The following is an 18,239-nucleotide window of genomic DNA, read 5'->3' as shown; positions in this document are numbered from 1 at the left end:
CTGTACTTCAGCTGCTATAACTTCCCTACTCTGTTGGAGATGGGGTGCATGACTGCTACCAGCACAAGTCCATTTTCAGCTAATTGAGTTAATGTACTGATTCTGTTCTGACCATCGGACCTGTGTGCACATGCTGGTGCGTGCTTATTGATTTGTGTCCTTTATTCTGTTGCTTTATTTAGTCACCCTCCCATTTTTTGTTTTTCAGGTATTGAGGCTGGCCCAGTTAATAGGCCAAGCCCAGCAAACAGCCAAATCCATATCGGACCATTCTGCAGAGACCATGGCTAGTCAGTCTTTCCTATCCTGGTTTAGGTTTGTCCCTTCTGACATGAATGGTTGCTATACAGGCAATGACCTAGATGAAATTGGGCAAGACAGCATCAAGAAAACAGATGAATATTTGGAGAAGGCACAGGAGTACTTATGCCAGATATTTCGGGTATGTAACTTCCTTCTAGGTGCTGTCACTAGGAAGTAGCATGAATGGAGGAATCCCGACTCCCAATCTACTTCCAGATTTCTCACTTCCTTGCAGTATGATCATTATCAAGTCACTTAGGGCAAAATTTTCAAAAATGGCCACTTATTCAAAAATGGCCATCTTGAGACACTTTCAGGATTTTTTTTTCCGAGGTGCTGAGTGCTTGTAAACAGCTTGATTATTGCTAGAATTGTGGGTGCTTTGCACTAGTGAATGCCAAGGCCAAGCTATCTTACTCTAGGTACTTTGCTATAAGTGACCACTTTAAAAATCGCATATTTTTCCTGCCTACCAAGGGGCATTTTATGGCTGAGTGTTTTTAAAACACTTTAGCATCTTACATTAGAAGGTTTCATAGAAATGCAAAAGGGTGTGCACAAGGCGATAAAGCTAATAGGAGATACTAGAAAGAGGCTGCCTTTTTCATTAACCTAAAAGGAAGCAGAGAGACTTTACATAAGTTCTCTTATAGACTCATAGACTTTAAGGTCAGAAAGGCCATTTTGATCATCTAGTCCGACCCCCTGCACAATGCAGGCCACAGAATCTCACCCACCCACTGCTAGAATAATCTTCTCACCTATATCTCAGATATTGAAGTCCTTGAAACGATGGTTCAAAGACCCCAAGATGCAGAGAATCTTCCCGCTAGTGACCCGTGTCCCGTGCTACAGAGGAAGGCGGATAACCTCCATGGCCTCTGCCAATCTACCCTGGAGGAAAATTCCTTCCCGACCCCAAATATGGCAATCAGCTGAACCCTGAGCATGTGGGAAGACTCATCAACCAGACACCCAGAAAAAAGTTCTCTATAACAACTCCTATCTTCCCACCCTTGGCCTATTTACCACTGATAGTGAAAGGTCAATTAATTAAGATTAAGTTACCTCATCAAACCATCCCCTTCTTAAACCCATCTAGCTTTATCTTGAAGCCAGATAGGTCTTTTGCCCCCACGACTTCCCTTGGAAGGCTATTCCAGAACTTCACTCCTCTGATGGTTAGAAACCTTCATCTAATCTCAAGTTTAAACTTCCTACTAGCCAGCTTATATCCATTTGTTCTTGTGTCCACATTGGTATTGAGCTTAAATAATTCCTCTCCCTCCCTGGTATTTATCCCTCTAATATATTTAAAGAGCAATCATATCTCCCCATAGCCTTCTTTTGGTTAAGGTAAACAAGCCAAGCTCCCTGAGTCTCCTTTCATAAGACAGGATTTCATAATGGACAAGATCCATTCCTCGGATCATCCTAGTGGCCCTTCTTTGTATCTGTTCCAGTTTGAATTCATCCTTCTTAAACATGAGAGACCAGAACTGCACAGAGTATTCCAACTGGGGTCTCACCAATGCCTTGTATAACGGCACTAACACCTCCTTATCCCTACTGGAAATACCTCGCCTAATACATCCCAAGATCGTATTAGCCTTTTTCATGGCCATGTCACAATGGCGGCTCATAGTCATCCTGTGATCAACCAGGACTCAGAGGTCCTTCTCTTCCGTTACTGCCAACGGATGTATCCCCAGATTATAATTAAAATTTTTGTTATTAATCCCTAAATGCATAACCTTACACTTCTCACTATTAAATTGCATCCTATTACTATTACTCTAATTTACAAGATCATCCAGATCTTCCTGTATGATATCCCGATCTTTTTCTAAATTGGCAGTACCTCCCAACTTTGTCATCTGCAAACTTTATTAGCACACTCCCACTTTTAGTGTCGAGGACAGTAATAAAAAGATTAAATAATAATAGTCCCAGAACTGATCCCTGAGGAACTCCGCTAGTAACCTCTCTCCAGCCTGACAGTTCACCTTTCAGTATGACTCATTGTAGTCTTCCCTTTAACCAATTCCTTATCCACCTCTCAATTTTCATATTAATCCCTATCTTTTCCAATTTAACCAATAATTCCCCATGTGGTACTGTATCAAATGCCTTATGGAAAAGGAGGTAGATTAGATCCACTGCATTTCCTTTATCTAAAAAATCTGTTACTTTCTCAAAGAAGATCAGGTTGGTTTGGCACGATCTACTTTTTGTAAAACCATGTTGTAATTTGTCCCAATTGCCATTAACCTCAATGTCCCTAACTACTTTCTCCTTCAAATTTTTTTCCAAGACCTTGCATACTACAGATGTTAAACTAACAGGCTTGTAGTTACCTGGGTCACTTTTTTTTCCTTTCTTAAAAATAGGAACTATATTAGCAATTCTCCAGTCAAATGGTACAACCCCTGAGTTTAGAGATTCATTAAAAATTTTTGCTAATGGACTTGCAATTTCATGTGCCAGTTCCTTTAATATTCTTGGATGAAGATTATCTGGGCCCCCTGATTTACTCCCATTAAGATGTTCGAGTTTGGCAATATCTATCTCCATATCCTTATTCCCATTTGTTATGTTGCCATTATCCCTAAGCTCTTCATTAGCCTAATTAAATACTGAAGCAAAGTATTTGTTTAGATATTGGGCCATTCCTAGATTATCCTTAACCTCCACTCCATCCTCAGTGATTAGCGGTCCCACGTCCTCTTTTTGTTTTCTTCCTATTTATATGACTATAAAACCTTTTACTATTGGTTTTAATTCCCTTTGCAAGGTCCAACTCTACATGACTTTTAGCCTCTCACTTTGTCCCTACATGCTTGATCTTCAATAAGGTAGCTTTCTTTGCTGATCCCTCCCATCTTCCACTCCTTATATGCTTTCTGCTTTTTCTTAATCACCTCCCTGAGATGCTTGCTCATCCAACTTGGTCTAAAACACCTACTTATATATTTTTTCCTCTTTCTTGGGATACAGGCTTCAAATACCTTCTGCAACTTTAACTTAAAATAATCCCAGGCCTCCTTCACTTTTAGATCCATAAATTCTTTAGTCCAATCCACTTCCTTAGCTAATTTCCTTAATTTATTAAAATTAGCCCCTTTGAAATTAAAAACCCTAGTCTCAGATTTATTTTTGTTTATCCTTCCTTTTAGTTTGAACTGAATTAGCTCATGATTGGTTGAGCCGAGGTTGTCCCCTACAGCCATTTCTTCTATGAGGTCCTCGCTACTCACCAAAACCAAATCTAAAATGGCTTCCCCCCTTGTTGGTTCAACAACTACTTGATGAAGAAATTCATCAGCTATCACATCTAGGAAAATCTGAGCCCTATTATTATTACCAATATTTGTTCTCCAGTCTATATCTGGAAAGTTGAAGACTCCCATGGTTACACAGTTTCCATTAGTATTTACTACTTTAAAAACATTAAAGAGGTCTCTATCCATATCCAGATTAGATCCTGGTGGTCTATAGCACACCCCAAGCCTTTATCACAGGGGAGGATCTAATAGTTTTCTTCCCCAATGTGATTTTTGCCCAGACACTCTGTCTTCTCCATTCCTTCACTTTTTAATTCTTTGCAGTCTACCTCATCATTTATACAATGCTACTCACCACCTTTACCTTTATTTCTGTCTTTCCTAAACAGCACATACCCTTCAATACCTGTACTCCAGTCATGCCTAGTATTCCACCATGTTTCTGTTATTCCTGTAATATCTGGTTTCACTTCCACGACCAGTAGCTCTAGTTCCTCCATTTTGTTACCTAAACTCCTCGCATTGGTGTACAAACATCTTCGTTTTTGCTATTTCACCTCACTCACATTCTTTACCCCATTTGGCATGGACATTGTACCTCCAATATGACCTATTAGACTAGTATCCACTCTGCCCTCCCTCCTTATGTTCAATCTCCTACCCCTGGCTATATCCTTTCTTACTTCATTTTCCTCCCTCTCAATGCTAAAATCCAGCATAGAGATTACCTGGACATCTCTCAACCATCTCCCCCAAATTCCTAGTTTAAAGCTCTCTTAATCAGTTGATCCAGCCTCCATCCTAGAAGTCTGTTTCCTTCCCTACTTAGGTGAAGTCCATCCCGAGAGAACAGTCCTCTGTCTGTGAATGCCTCCTAGTGGCCATACATCCCAAAGCCCTCCTTATAGCACCACTGCCTGAGCCACCTATTGAGCATCATAATCCTGTCACATATTTGTTGCCCTTCTCTAGGAACAGGCAGAATCCCACTGAAGATCACCTGAGCCTTGATTTCCTTAAGCATCCTCCCCAACCTAGCATAGTCTCCCTTGATTCGTTCCAGCGAGAATCTAGCCGTATCATTTGTTCCTACATGAAGGATGATCAATGGATTCTTTCCCACTCCCTTTAGGATCCTCTTCAACCTTAGTTCGACATCCCGTATCTTAGCACCTGGCAGACAGCACACCCTTCTATTCTCTGGATCAGCTCTGGTTCCAGGCCTGCCTATTTTTCTCAATAAGGAGTCCCCAATCACGTAGACCTGCCTTTTCCTGGTGACAGTGCGATTCTCTGGTCTATCCCTTGTTTCCTCTGGCTGCAAGTCCTTTCCATTCCTATCTTCTCTTGTTAACTTCAACCCATCCTGTATCCTCCTGGTGCTCATCATTGGTGTTTTCCCATTCGACTCCTCCCCTTTATGTATGGGACTAGCCACTCTTCTCTTCTTCCTTGCCTTTCCACCTTCAGTGGCCACCGGCTGTATCCCTTCTCCAGTCTCCAACTCCGCATACCTGTTCTTGAGCTCTATTTCTCTTTCACTGGCCCATCTTTTCCTCTGCCTGGTTCTCATAGTCACATGCTTCTACTGTCCATTTTCTTCGCCCAGCCGTCCCTCCTCAGAGGCCTTTGATCCTGCTTCAGTCTGCATGTCTAAGCTTTCCCCTTCAGTCACCTCATGCCTTTGCTCCATCATCTGCTCAAACCCCCTTCTAAACTCGATCAGAGTTTCCACCTGCATCTCCAATCCTCGGATGTTTTCTTCCATCAGTTCTATTAGGCGGCATTTCATACAAACAAAACTCTTTTCAGGTACCCCCTCCAGAATCATATACATACCACAGCTGCCACATCCACTCACTCTCATTGTGTCCGCCACTGCTTGGGTTATGGCCACTGCTGTCTCTGTGTTAATCAGCCTTCTCACCTAAATCCTGTTAGTCCAGCAAACACACACACACAAAAAATCCCCAAAACACCCCCTATGGCAAAAACAAACCCTAAACGAGTCCTACAGTCCAAACTCCCACTCAAACTCCCCTGTTGACCGCTCTGTTTGCTGGATCCTGCGCCGCTGCTGCTGTCTGTGCCGCTGCCTGACTGGAAGGCTACCTTTATAGGACCTCTAATCAGTGAAGGCCCACCCCCTAATCAGAGCTCAGCTTCTTTCCCAGCACACTGCCCCTACAAGCCTCTACACATACAAACAATACAAATACAAAACCAAATACAAACTTCTCCTCCAACAGAACTCCCACTCAAACTCCTCTGTTTACAGCTCTGTCTGCATATAGCAAGAGAGAAAATAGAACTTAGTAACAGCTGGGAGAAACCAGGATGCACTGAGCAAACAATTCTTCTGTCTGCCAGGGCTTGCCATCTAAGTAGTTAGTCACTTTTTAAATTTGTATTGTAGTCTGGTAAATGGATTGTTTTCAGTTCCTGTTCTGTTGCCAGTCACTGGCTTTGTGGTTGTCAGGAGCTGGTGAATAGGGAAATAGAACAGAAAAAGGTGGTTAAACCGAGTAATTATGAAGAAATTGATCTTGTTGACTAGCTGAATGAAGCCCAGCTGACCCAGCTGATGATGAACTGTGGAACAGCTCAGGATGAGAATGGAAAGAAGCAACTTCCAGACTGCGTTGAGAGTGAGACAGGACTAATTCTTACGCCTCTTGGCAGGTATCAGGTAAGAGAGAAACCTTCCAGCCCAGTAGTTCTAGAGCATCTGTTTAAGAAAGCAGCCTATGCCTCTACAGCAGAATAAATAGCTTGTCAGAGATGAGAGGAGAGAGACCAGTATCAATGCATTTCAGATCTGAGCTATAAAGTACTAGAATATTTACCCAGTGTTACTTGGGTCCTTAATTAATTTCCATTTTTTGCAAAATAAAATGGAATGTCCAGGCTTCATTTGAACCGTTGCTTTGGGGTGGGGCTGGGATGAGGGGTTCGGTTTTCAGGCTGCCCCAGGAAGAGAGGAGTATCCCAGCTTGCTCTAACCACCGCAGCTTGGGGCCAGGTGAGAAGTGCTTCTTCGTAGCTGCAGCAAGTACAGCTGAGGGAGGGATCCATGTTCCCCGACTGGGGTAGGTCCAGATTAGGCTAGGTGGGGGCCAGGGAAGGGACCACCTATCCCCTAGCAGCAGCAGCTCTAGGTTGGGTGTCATGGCTGGCCCCCCTCCCAGACCCGCTAGCACGGAGCTGCCACAGCTGGGGGGAAGGCACTCTGCATACCCAGCCTGAGCCTGCCCTGAGCCCTCTTTCAACATTAGTCATATCCGTTTGGAGGACTGTACTTGATTTGGTGATTCTGTCTCTTTTCCTTTTGGTTTTGAGAGGAAATCCCCTCTTGTCCTGGAACAACCAAACCTGACCGTGTTGAAGTTATGATAAGAGGAAGCTGCCTACTGAATTTGGTGGTCCTAGCTCTTACCATTGAGGAGGAGTTCTTGGACAGACCGACAGTTCTCTCTCATATATCGTTAATGTGATTTTCTTTCTTGTTCGTAGATCATAAATGGCTTGCGCAGGTTTGAGATAGAGTACCAGGGAGATACTGAGCTCCAGCCCATTAGAAGTTATGAAAATGCCACTCTAGTGCGACTGTTCTTCCAGTTATCCTCAGCAATTAATCAAAGAGTAAGTCCAGTGAGACGTCGCTTTCTCTTTTCAGTTGCGTATTCCTATTCTCCCTCTGACTCTGTACAGCCTACACACTTGCTTTATACTCTCACCGTTAATGTGACGTCTACATGAGTTTGCAGATACTCCATAGGGCTCTCTTAACCTGGAATCACTTTTTTTTCTCCTATTGCTCAAGAGTCACAGCAAATGTCACAACATTCTCTTGAAATCAGAAATGGTCAGTACACTGAAATGTATTGTTCATGGTAGATGAGGTAGAAGGAATATCCTTCTCAGAATCACATTAGCACATGCAACCATAATGAAAAAACACTCTTTTCCTAGATGTCAAAATAAGCAGGAAAAGGGTTAATCACTTTTATTCCTTCCTCCTGCCTCTTACTCCTTTAAGATCTGCCTTGCAATGTGCTGGTTAGTCCTCTCTCCACTGTGTCATGACATAAGATTTGTGGCACAACTTCTGTTGTTATTCCAGATTTCCTTCTCTTGGTTTAGTGTTTTGTACCACTAATAGTAAATGAGCAGAATTACTACAATACACGTGTATCTTTTTGTTGGAACAATTTTATATTTTGAAATACATATGTGCGCTGAGTTAATTGCTATAATCCTCTTTCCTATTTCCTTAATAGACACCAAAATACAAAAAATTTTCCAGTGTGAACTTAAAAAATAAATTATGGATTTTGCTTACATTTTTCTTGTTCTGTTACTGACTTTAAGTTTTTCTTACCTTAGTTTGCTGATCAAATGGAGATTCTCTGCTCTAGGGAAGACTTTATTGGCAGATTGTGTCGCTATCATCTTACCAACCCATTCCCTGCAGAGAGGAACAGACATAGCCCAGTACTGAAACAAAGATCAAGACGTTCTCCGCAACCAAGGATCAGTCTGAGATTTCTGGCTAGCTACAGGACTCTTCTTTCCTTGTGTATGATATACTTCTTTGCATCCTGGTTTTGTGTTGGACCACTGGCTTGCACATTCATAATTCTTCTTGGGTATCTACTTTATGCAGTAGTAATGACTTTCTTCACTGAAAGGTGGAAACCTCATCAACACTAATTGTTGCCCTTCAGTGTACACTGTAAAACACCTTTACAGGATAAAAGTACAGTGCTTAGTAATTAAAAGGTTTCAGCAAAAGGATCACTTTTGGGTTTGTGGTTGTAGAAGACACTGTAATCTATGTAAATTCAGTTTTGATAAACCCTTTTCTATACAGAGTATTGAATATGCAGGATGAGACATTGCTTGTGGTTCTGGGAACAAGCTCCAACAGTTGTGGAGCTAAATCGGACAGCTCAAAGCAGTATGGGAAAAATACACATACAAACAGCCCTAGATTTGACACTATATCCATACTGCAGCTTTTTTACTTATCCCACTTCATGTGGGAATTGGCCATTTGAGCTGCTTTCTGCAGGTTTTCTATCATGTTGCTGTGGGGAGGGGTTTTCAGTCTGACAAAGACAATAGTAGTCACAGATCATGAGTTCTGGACAGAAAGCTGAATCCCAAGAAAGCAATAGAACAAACATGACATGATTAGCAGAAGCAAGTTTTTGGCTTAAGTTACACAACAGAAAACTGAAGGAAATAGAGCAGGGCTCGACAAATAATACAATCTACTTGCCCATGGTGAGTAGATTGTAACCCGGAAGAGCCAGGTTTGGGCGATCTGTGCATGCGCAGATCGCCGGACAGAGTGGCTGCTGAGCAGGGGTCGCCGCGGTTCAGCAAGCCCTGGAAATAGGTAATAATGGTTTGGCTCAGAAATGAGAGAGGGAAGTTGCATCTTGTTGCCAGGTACATATACTTGCTTTGATTTGAAAAAAAATGCATTATAAATATTTCAGAATACAAGGAAAGAAGGATGTGACAGCTAGAATCCCATAGCCTAGCCCAGGATGTAACTCTGAATTCCCTTTTCTGAACCAATACCTACTTGTTTTTTTCACTGTCCCTGTCTATTAAAAATGAGTAACTCTGGATATTGATTCTTTTAGCATTTAACGTCACCATGAATCATGTGTTAAAGGGGAGAATTCAGCATTCATCTAAACTAAAATTCTAGTTCTCTGGATATTCCCAGATGCTATTTATCCAGCATTCCCACTGTGATGGCAGTTAGCATCTAGTGGGAATAAATCAATCACTTCACACCAGTAGTATAAAACTATCAGAGAAACTGTACCTTCCATGGTATTGAGACTCACTCAGTTGTAGCAGGAAAATTTATCTTTTAACATTTCCTCCAGAACTTGAGCTCTGACTAGATGTTTGTGTACCAACTATAAAATGGGATCCTTCTCTGCCCTCACTGCCCCTTTCACAAATGTGCTACCTCCCAGCAATAAACTATTTAAGAACTAACCAAAGTAAATTGAGATTCTTTCGTTTAACCTGCTCATACGCTGCTGTCAGATGTATTGTGGCATTTGTGGTGTAAAGGACTAAATATACCTTTGAGTAGAGAGATGAGAGGTACTATATGATTTACATCATGTGGAGTAAGTGTGTTCATTTTTTTTCTTACCTGTGTGTATGCATTTAATAGACACGTGTTTGGAAAACAGCTAACATTTGGCTCTTAACTGGGAGTTTTCTTTTACATTAGAATTTGTAACTCTTTGGCAGCACCCAAACTATTTTTCCATGTTTCCTGATAACTGCTTGTACAGTTTGTTTACCAAATCCAGAGAAACTTTCATCCATGTTCATTCAATTTTTTTCTTTTTGGTACAAGATTTTCCTTTGGATCAGCATGTGTCAATTAAAGTACTTGCTTGACTTATATGTAAAGCAAAGTCTTCTGGTATGTTTTGTATTGCACCTTCTTTTTGAGTAGAGCTGTGTTGCAGTGTGTGTGTGAAATAGTGAGTACTGTGGTATGCATTTATTTTTAGTAAGATTTTGTCAGTTTCTTTTTAGTACTGCAAGTTGTTCTGGTAGATGGCATAAAGGAAGTGAGTTCAGGCTAGGGGTATAAAATCCCATTTAATCAGTTAACCTGTTATACATAAATGTGTAAGTATATCAGAAACAGGAAGCTTACTAACAATCCAGTGGAACCCCCAGACGGTCGAGATGCAAAAGAAGCACTGAAAGATAAGAGAAACTAAATGAATTCTTTGCTTTGGTCTTCACAGCTGAGGCAATTAGGGAGATTCCCAAACCTGAGCCATTCATTTTAGGTGACCAATCTGAGGAATTGTCCCAGATTCAGGTGTCATTAGAGGAGCTTTTGGAACAAATGATAAGCTTAACACTAACAAGTCACCGGGACCAGCTGGCATTCACCCAAGAATTCTGAAAACTCAAATGTGAAATTGCAACACTATTAACTGGTTCATAACCTATCCTTTAAATCATCTTCTGTACCTAATGATTGGAAGATGGCTAATATGACACCAATACTTAAAAAAGGCTCTAGAGGTGATCCTGGCAATTACAAACTGGTAAGTCTAATGTCAGTACTGGGCAAATTAGTTAAAACAAGTAATTAAAACTAGTAAAGAATAAAATTGTCAGACACAAATAAACATAATTTGCTGGGGAAAAGTCAACATGGGCTCTGTGAAGGGAAATCATGCCTTACTAATCTACCAGAGTTCTTTGGGGGGGGAGGGTGTCAACAAACGTGGACAACGTGGATCTAGTAAATATAAGTGTACTTAGATTTCCAAAAAGCCTCTGACAAGATCCCTCACCAATGGCTCTTAAGTAAAGATAAGAGGGATGGTCCTTTCATAGGTTAAAATAACTGGTTAAGACAGGAAACGAAGGATAGGAATAAATGGTAAGTTTTCAGAATGGAGAGAAGTAACTAGTGGTGTTCCCCAAGGGTCCATGCGGGGACCAATCCTCTTCAACCTATTTATAAATGATCTGGAGAAAGGGGTAAACAGTGAGGTGACAACATTTGCAAACAATACTAAACTGCTCAAGACAGTTAATACCAAAGCAGACTGTGAAGAGCTTCAAAAAGATTTCACAAAACTGAGCAACAAAATGGCAAATGAAATTTAATGTTGACAAATGTATAATGCCTAATGGAAAAAATCCCCGCTATGCATCCAATATGATGGGGACTAATTTAGCTATAGCTACTTGAGTGAGACCTTGGTGTCGCTGTGGATAGTTCTCTGAAAACATCCACTTAATGTGCAGCAGCAGTCAAAAAACCATTAAAAAAGGAATAGAGAATAAGACAGAGAAGATCTTTGTGCCTCTGTATAAAATCATGGTATGCCCACATCTTGACTACTACGTAAAGATGTGGTCACCTCAATTCAAAAAAAGGTATCTTGGCATTGGAAAAGGTTCAGAAAAGAGCAACAAAGATGATTAGAGGGTTTGGAATGGGTCCTATATAAAAAGAGTTTAAGACACTGGGGCTTTGTCTACATTGGCACGATCTTGTGCAAAAGCAGCTGCTTTTGCACAAAAACTTGCTGCCTGTCTACACTGGCCACGAGTTCTTGCTCAAGTACACTGACTTGCGCAAGTTCTAATGTATGAAATCAGGGCTTCTTGTGTAAGAACTCTAATGCTCCCGCTCAGGAATAAGTTCTCTTGAGCAATTGTTCTTGTGCAAGAGGACAGGCAACATGAATTTCTTGTGTAAGGAAGCCCTATGGTTAAAATGGCCATCAGAGCTTTCTTGTGCAAGAGAGCATTTACACTGGCATGGATGCTCTTGTGCAAAAGCACATGCCAGTGTAGACGCTCTTTTCTGGAAGAATTTTTGCACAAGAACTCTTCCGCAAAAGAGTTCTTGCGCAAGATAATGCCACTGTAGACATAGCCTGGGACTTTTCAGCTTAAAAAAGAGACTAAGGGTAGATATGATTGAGGTCTATTAAATATTACTAGTATGGAAAAAGTGAATAAGGAAAAGTTATTTACTTGTTTCCATAACATAAGAACTATGGGTTACCAATGAAATTAATAGGCAGCAGGTTTAAAACAAACAAAAGGAACTTTCTTGTCACTCAGCGCACAGTAACCTGTGGAACTCCTTGCCAGAGGATGTGGTAAAGGCTAGGACTTTATCAGGGTTCAAAAACAAGCTAGATAAATTCATGGAAGTTAGGTCCATAATTGGCTATTACCCGGGATGGGTAGGAATGGTGTCCCTAGACTCTGTCAGAGGCTGGGAATGGGTGACGGGAGAGGGATTGCTTGATGATTCCCTGTTCTGTTCCCTTTGTCTGGGGCACTTGGCATTGGCCATTGGTGGCAGGCAGGACACTGGGCTAGATGGACCTTTGGTTTGAGCCAGTACGGCCATTCTTATGTTCAAACCATTTATGCAGGATCTTGCAGGTTGACAGCTAGCTGGGCTAGTGTGACCTCCCCCCCCCCCCCCCCCCCCCTGCTTGCCGCAGTCTGCTCCCAGATGTCCATTAACCAGTTCCCAGTGAGAATCACCCTCAGTAAGCCTCACCCAGTAAAGATGATACTTATCAGGTAATTAGCTAACTGGTTACTTTTTCACATCCCTGATTCAGGCCTGAGTTAAAAATCTGTTTCATTCTGGTAAACAACTTTAGGTAGAGATTTATCATTTAACTTTTATAAAGCATCTTGCCTACCATGGGGCCTATATAAATAACACTTATCCATTGTCACATGATAGTTGGCTTCTATACCGGGCTAGCTATTATGTTAGTCCAAGTTGCCAAAATATTATTTGAATGGGAGAAAGCTGGTTCACATAGCTTTGTGTAATCACTGTTCTTACTGCTGAGCATAAAATTAATCAATGCAACTTTGAAAGTGGTATGGAAGAGATGAAGCTGAAGGGCAAAAGCAGAATAAGAAATGTAGACTTGCATCGTAAACTTATCTGCAAAAGCCTTTAGGATATCTAGATTTTTCCCCTAGCTTATCCTCTCATATAGTCTGGACTACACTAGTCCTTTAGGTCAGACTTAGCCTCATTAGGATGATTTTTCTAAACAATTAGTCCACAACACCAAGCCTGTTCCATTGACATTAAGGACCATTAAAATCTGTTTTGGTACTCTTGCTTTTCACAAGGAGTTACATGCCAAGTTGACACAGGGCATGGCATGATGGAGAGAGGCTACACCAGGAACACCCAGCAGTGCTGTATAAAAACAAAGGAGTTCAGGGCAGGCATCCCAGAAAACAAGAGGCAAATGGATGGTCTGAGTCATCACTGGAAACATGCAGCTTCTATGAGCAGCTTCATGGGATTCTTGGTGGGGTGCGGAGGGGAGTCGAGGGCAGGAAAGAGAACCTGACCAGTTTCCCAAGCCATGATGGGACTTTTTTTTTCCTTGCCAAGCCTGGGCTCACAGGCAAACACACTTAATGCAACAGGCACCTTGTTAAGTGCAATGCACATGACACTTGTGTCTCTGGTCATTCACAAAACTGTTTTTCAAAGCCTCTCTGATTTCCAGTGCCACTTGCTGTGGTCTCCTTGTCCAGGTGTCTGGCTGCTCATCATTAGTATCTAAGCACGGTGCCTTGGCCACCCACCCTGGCATAAAACTCCCCCTTATTTTCACAGATATTATAGAGCACACAGCTAGCTGCCACAATGGGAATGTTGCTTCACTGAGATGTGACCTAATCTATAAACTGCAAAAACTTCCCTTTAAGTATCCAGAAGTACTTTCTACCACCATTCTGCACTTATTCAGCTTGTAATTAATCTGCTCCTTGTGCAGTCTAGGCTGCCTGTGGTCTATGTTCCCTAAGCCATGAGAGCAAGGTAGGCTGGGTCTCCAAGGATTACTATTGGCATTTCAGCATCTCCAGTGGTAACTTTCCGGTTTGGGAAGTAAATTCTATCTTGCAGCTTTCTGAAGAGAGAGGAGTTCCTAAAGATGCACGCAACATGAATCTTTCCTAAGCATTCCATGTAGATTCTGGTGAAACAGCCTTTGTGATCCACCAGTGCTTGCAACAACATTGACAAGTTCCCTGTGCGGTTATGTACTTTGGCAAGGTAGTTGGGTGCCAAGATGGGGATGTGTGTTCCATCTGTTGCCCCACCACAATTAGGGAATCCTATCACAGCAAAGCCATCCACTATGTTCTGCACTTTTCTCAGTCATCATTCTTCGAAGGAGAAATGTATTGATTGCCCTGGGTACTTGGATCACAACAGTCCCCCTTGCAGATTTACCCATTCCAAATTGCCAACTTCCAGTAGCTGTCTAGTGCTGCAAATTTCCACAGCATTATTGCCACTCGTTTCTCCGCTCTCAGAACGGATCTTATTCTAATATTGCTGCACTTCAGAACAGGGAAAGCAATTTGCAGAGTTCCACAAAAAAGGCCTTACGCATGTGAAAGTTTGGTAACCCATTGCAGCTCATTGTCCCATTGCACATATAACTATGCGCTTGCACCAGTCTGTGCTTGTCCCAAAGCCCCAGAACCAGTGCCAATAGGAACAAAATGCTAGTGGCATTTGCTAGTCGCACAGTTCAAGTGCTTTACAGAAAGTCATGTTCATGGCCTCCCAAGATTCTTCCTCATTCCGGCAGGCCCTGGATACGCTGAAGGCATGAGATGGTTAATAGGATTGCCATAACACTTTGCTGCTGAGTGGGTTCTATGCTTACCTTACTATGGCATCTGCACAGGTAACCAGGGGAAAAAAGGCATGAAAACACTGCCATTGCTTTCAAGCAGGGAGGAAGGGAGGAGATGAGTGCTTTATGGAATGTTGATGACATGTACCCAGAACCATCCACTGCACTGTTTTGTTCCCCGTGTGCCCTGAGCATAACCAAGAAAGCAAAGGGGCAGGAACTGTGGGATAGCTACCCAAAGTGTCGAGGAGTCCTGTGGCACCTTATAGACTAACTGAAGTGTAGGAGCATAAGCTTTCGTGGGCAAAGACCCACTTCGTCAGATGCATGTAGTGGCTAACACGGCTACCCCTCTGATACTTGATACCCAAAGTGTGTCGCTCTCAGAATTGATGGTAGCCACCCTGCTGGGGATGAACTACATTGATCTATATTGAAAATTCTTGCTCCCAGTGGGGACATGCACCTTCAACTTTATGAAAGTGGGTGCTAGAAAATCGATCTTAATAAAGCTGACTTTGTCGCGTAGTGCTGACAAGGCAATTCGTGGCATTCTGGGCCAACAAAGGCAGCGTAGCTAGCTGTGATGTAGTGGGCAGACAAGAGTGAAGACCACAGAAGTCACTCTGTGCCGGCGAGTTGCTCGGTGCCGCTGAAGGGCATGGTGCTGAGTGGCGACTCGGTGCCGGCGGTGCGCTCCGTGCCGGCAGCATGCTCCGCGCCGCGGGCTCGCTCGATGTCGAGGTGGGAGCCGGTGCCGTTAGAGTAGCCTGTGCCGAGGTCACTTCCGGTGCTGGAGCGGCGGGTGTTTTCGGTGCCGCATGTACCGACGGTGCCGGGGAAGACTTCGGTGCCGACGGCAACTTAGCCGCAGGAATAGTTGCGGGCTGTGGAGCCGAAGTGCTGCGGCTGTGCTTCGCCTTAGAAGGGCCATGCACGTCCGAGGTGCCCGGTTTGTCCCCCACACTAACCCGCGTCGGAGGTAGAGAGTGAGAAGGCGAAGGTCTTTTCTTGGCTCTCTGTGGGGATGGCTTGGCTGAAGGAGCAGGGAGGGATCCGGGAGTCGCTCCATCTTGTGGCTGTAATGCCCTGTCGAACAGGAGCATTTTAAGCCTCATGTGCCTGTCCTTCCTCGCTCTTGCGGTGAGTTTAGAGCAGTGAGGACAGTTCTGGGGTATGTGTCCCTCACCCAGACACCTGATGCAGAGACTGTGACCGTCGGAGGCAGGCATTGCTTCCCGGCATGAACCGCACTTCTTAAATCCAGACGAACCCGGCATGATGGCCCCTGTCTTCCTGTGACTGAGTCAGGGGGAGAAACTATTTACAGATAACTTGAGGGAAAAAAGTTTTTTTTTAAACTAGAATGACTACGACTAATAACTAACTAATTATCTGGAAGAACTAACTATTAAATAAACCAAATGTAACCAATTCTTCCTCTCTCTCAGTCTGACAGGGCTGAGGAGAAACGTATATTCCGTCCACAGCCGAGGACAGTCAAGAGGAACTGGCGGGAGCCGGACCGCGCGAACACAAACGGCACGAAAGAGCACAAGCCGCGCTTCGCGCATGCGTGGTCCGGCAGACTACGGCTACAAAAGTTCTCCGATCTGCGGTGCCGGGACAAGCCCGACACCTATAATGGAGCACCCACGGGACACTTCTCGAAGAAGTGAAGTTCTGAACAGCATTCCAACTGGAATAAATGTGCAGGGGGGGAAACTAACTAGTTCTACGACTAAACTTAATGGCTACGTCTACACTGGCATGATTTTCCGGAAATGCTTTTAACAGAAAAGTTTTCCGTTAAAAGCATTTTCCGAACAGAGCATCTAGATTGGCACGGACACTTTTCCGCAAAAGCATTTTTTGCCAATCTAGACGCGTTTTTCTGCAAAAAAGGCCCGATTGCCATTTTCGCGATCGGGGCTTTTTTGCAGAAAACAAATCTGAGCTGTCTACACTGGCCCTTTTGTGCAAAAGCTTTGTGCAAAAGGGACTTTTGCCTGAACGGGAGCAGAATAGTATTTCCGCAAAAAGCGCTGATTTCTTACAGTAGGAAGTCAGTGCTTTTGCGGAAATTTAAGCGGCCAGTGTAGACAGCTGGCAAGTTTTTCTGGAAAAGCGACCGCTTTTGTGGAAAAACTGGACAGTCTAGATGCAGCCAATGAGTGTATGAAGGAGCTGGTATGGTGAGATTGTCTGTAATGGTACAGAGATCTTTGACAGATATCTTCTTTGGTCATCAATGGGGGAGGCTCTGATTCACTATAGAGAATTGTACCATGGGGCTATGTCTACACTGGAAGCTTTTTGCGCAAGAAAAACTGTCTACACTGCATGCTCATTCTTGCACAAGTAAATTTACAGTACAGTGTCAGAAAATAGGGCTTCTTCCGGAAGAGTTATTCTTCTCCCCACAAGGAATAAGCCCTCTTGTGCAAGAGCTCTTCCAGAAGAAGGCCGTGTAGACAGGCAACATGAATTTATTGCGCAAGATACCCCTATGGCTAAAACGGCCATCAGAGCTTTCTTGCGCAAGAAAGCGTAACAATCCACACCCCACCATCAATCTCAGCCTGGACCATTCAACACGAGAGATCCATTTCTTGGACTCTACAGTACAAATCACTAATTTAAAATTAAATATCACTCTCTACAGAAAACTCACTTACATGCTTCCAGCTTCCACCCAGGACACACCATACAATCCATCATCTATAGTCAAGCCCTTAGGTACAGCCACATCTGCTCTAATCCCACTGACAGAGACCAGAAACATCAAGATTTCTACCAAACATTTGTAAATCTCAATTACTCACCCGGGGGAAATAAAAAAACAAATCGAAAGAGCCAGACGAATACCCAGAAACCATCTACTTCAAGATAGGCCCAAGAAAACCAACAGTAGAACACCACTTGTCATCACCTATAGCCCCCAATGCATTATCAATAACCTACAACCTATACTGGAACAGGATACTACACTCCGAGAGGCTCTGGGGAACAGACCCATAGTCTCCTATAGACAACCACCTAACCTCAGGAAGATTCTTACCAACAACCACAGGACATACCATATTAATACCAACCCTGGAACTTTCCCTTGCAACAAACCACATTGCAAACTTTATCCACATATTTACTCTGGTGACACCATCACTGGACCTAACCATGTCAGTTATATAATCAAGGACACACATTCCTGTTCGTCCAAAAATATAATTTATGCCATCATGTGCCAATGCTGTCCTTCTGCTGTGTATATTGGACAGCCTCTCAGACACTTCGCCAAAGGATTAATGCCCACAAATCAGACATCAGACATCTTCACAAGGAAAAACCAATTTCTTTTCATTTCAACCTACCTGCACATAGTCTTAACAACCTTACTATATGCATCTTACTTCAAAGAGACTTT

At 43.0% G+C, this 18,239-nt stretch overlaps 1 protein-coding gene across 3 annotated transcripts in view; it reads left to right on the top strand.

The window, feature by feature from the left end:
- Positions 1-10,032, top strand: part of SMPD4 (sphingomyelin phosphodiesterase 4) — a 38,765-nt gene extending 28,733 nt beyond the window's left edge. For all 3 annotated transcript variants that reach the window (XM_075897974.1, XM_075897972.1, XM_075897973.1), the window contains 4 exons: positions 209-442; positions 6,145-6,276; positions 7,101-7,229; positions 7,974-10,032. In XM_075897974.1, coding sequence (XP_075754089.1) covers positions 209-442; positions 6,145-6,276; positions 7,101-7,229; positions 7,974-8,300 — 822 coding nt within the window. In that variant the 3' untranslated portion in view covers positions 8,301-10,032. The remainder of the gene's footprint in view (positions 1-208; positions 443-6,144; positions 6,277-7,100; positions 7,230-7,973) is intronic.
- The last annotated feature ends 8,207 nt before the right edge of the window (positions 10,033-18,239 follow it).

Source organism: Pelodiscus sinensis, chromosome 15, assembly GCF_049634645.1.
Source record: "Pelodiscus sinensis isolate JC-2024 chromosome 15, ASM4963464v1, whole genome shotgun sequence".
Classification (NCBI taxonomy): Eukaryota; Metazoa; Chordata; order Testudines; family Trionychidae; genus Pelodiscus; species Pelodiscus sinensis.
This window is presented reverse-complemented; position numbering and strand designations above follow the sequence as displayed.